Below are 1,407 nucleotides of genomic sequence, written 5' to 3' on the forward strand. Positions count from 1 at the left end.
GTGTGTGTGTGTGTGTGTGTGTGTGTGTGTGTGTGTGTGTACCACAGGTAGTGAAAAGGTGTTTGGAGGTTTGGGGTTCAGAGGAGGCGCTGGAGGAGGCCAGAGAGACGAGGGAAGAAAACAAAGAGGTGCAGAAACAAAAGCGTTTCAATAAGAAGGTCAAAGGTCGGTTTTGTGTTTGTTGTTTTGTTTTATTGTGGATCACACTGTGATGTTAATCGTGTGTGTGTTTGTGTCAGAGTTGCGCAGGGCCGTGAGGAGCAGCATGTGGACCAAAAACACCAGCGTTCACCAACACGAGTATGGACCAGAGGAGGTGGTGGACCCAGAGGAGGACCTTTATAAGAAAACCTGCACCACCTGCGGTCATGAACTTTCTTATGAGAAGATGTGAACTTAGACGCACACACACATTTGTTTTTCTATTCTCATTAATCCTCCCCTAGCACACACCTCACCTTAAACCCAAAAATAGTTTTCCACCAGATTAGGACCGGCCTTTGGTCCCCGTAAGAACTACTGGTCTTGACGAGGTAGGCGTGTATACCAGAGACGGTTCTAAAAGATAACAAATACAAGTACACACACAAACACAGTGTGATGAGGTGCAACTTAATATCTGGTGCAAACCCAAGTCCTGCCTTATTTATTTATTTATTTCTGTCAGGTTGTCATTTTTGGCCTTAAGAGTTTATTCAGAGCTTTTTACAGAATCCACTTCTGCAGAGAGCTAAGCCTTCTGTCCTGTCTGCATGAAGATTTTACGACGGAGTATTAGGGTCACACATCGAGATTTTTTTATTATTATTACGAGATTAAAGTCGTAATTTTATGAGAATAATGTCATAATGTTACGAGAATAAAGTCATAATATTATGAGATTAAAGTCATAATATTACAAGATTAAAGTCATAATTTTACATGTTTAAACTCGTAATATTACGAGGGAAAAAAGTCATAATCATGACGTGTCTGTTTCCCATTCCTCATTTCCTCCTTACTTTCCCCACGCCTGCTGTGTACAGCCATGTCTCTGTGTTTATAAAGTAGTCACTCGGGTCACTGTTAGTTTAATATGCTTTCATCCAAATTAGCTACATGACGACTAAATCTGTCAATGCATCCATTAATTACAATACAGCTTCAGTTTATAGTTGTTTGCACAATTTCCAGGTCCTGCTACAGATAGTTTGATGCTAATGTGCTAAAAGATTAACTGTTTTTTTATAGCGATACTAAAAAAACAACTTGACAAGTTGCTGAACATTCCTCGTTTTTGTGTTTGTAAAATTATGACTTTAAACTGGTAATATTACGACTTTTTTCTCGTAATATTACGACTTTGAACTCGTAATATTACTACTTTAAACATGTAATATTACGACTTTAAACTGGTAATATTACGAC

At 38.7% G+C, this 1,407-nt stretch overlaps 1 protein-coding gene across 1 annotated transcript in view; it reads left to right on the forward strand.

The window, feature by feature from the left end:
* xpa (xeroderma pigmentosum, complementation group A) overlaps window positions 1-864 on the forward strand; it is a 6,427-nt gene extending 5,563 nt beyond the window's left edge. The window contains exons 4-5 of the mRNA XM_014023489.1: window positions 48-165; window positions 240-864. Coding sequence (XP_013878943.1) covers window positions 48-165; window positions 240-394 — 273 coding nt within the window. The 3' untranslated portion in view covers window positions 395-864. The remainder of the gene's footprint in view (window positions 1-47; window positions 166-239) is intronic.
* The last annotated feature ends 543 nt before the right edge of the window (window positions 865-1,407 follow it).

This window comes from Austrofundulus limnaeus, unplaced genomic scaffold (genome assembly GCF_001266775.1).
Source record: "Austrofundulus limnaeus strain Quisiro unplaced genomic scaffold, Austrofundulus_limnaeus-1.0 Scaffold372, whole genome shotgun sequence".
NCBI classification, from domain to species: domain Eukaryota; kingdom Metazoa; phylum Chordata; class Actinopteri; order Cyprinodontiformes; family Rivulidae; genus Austrofundulus; species Austrofundulus limnaeus.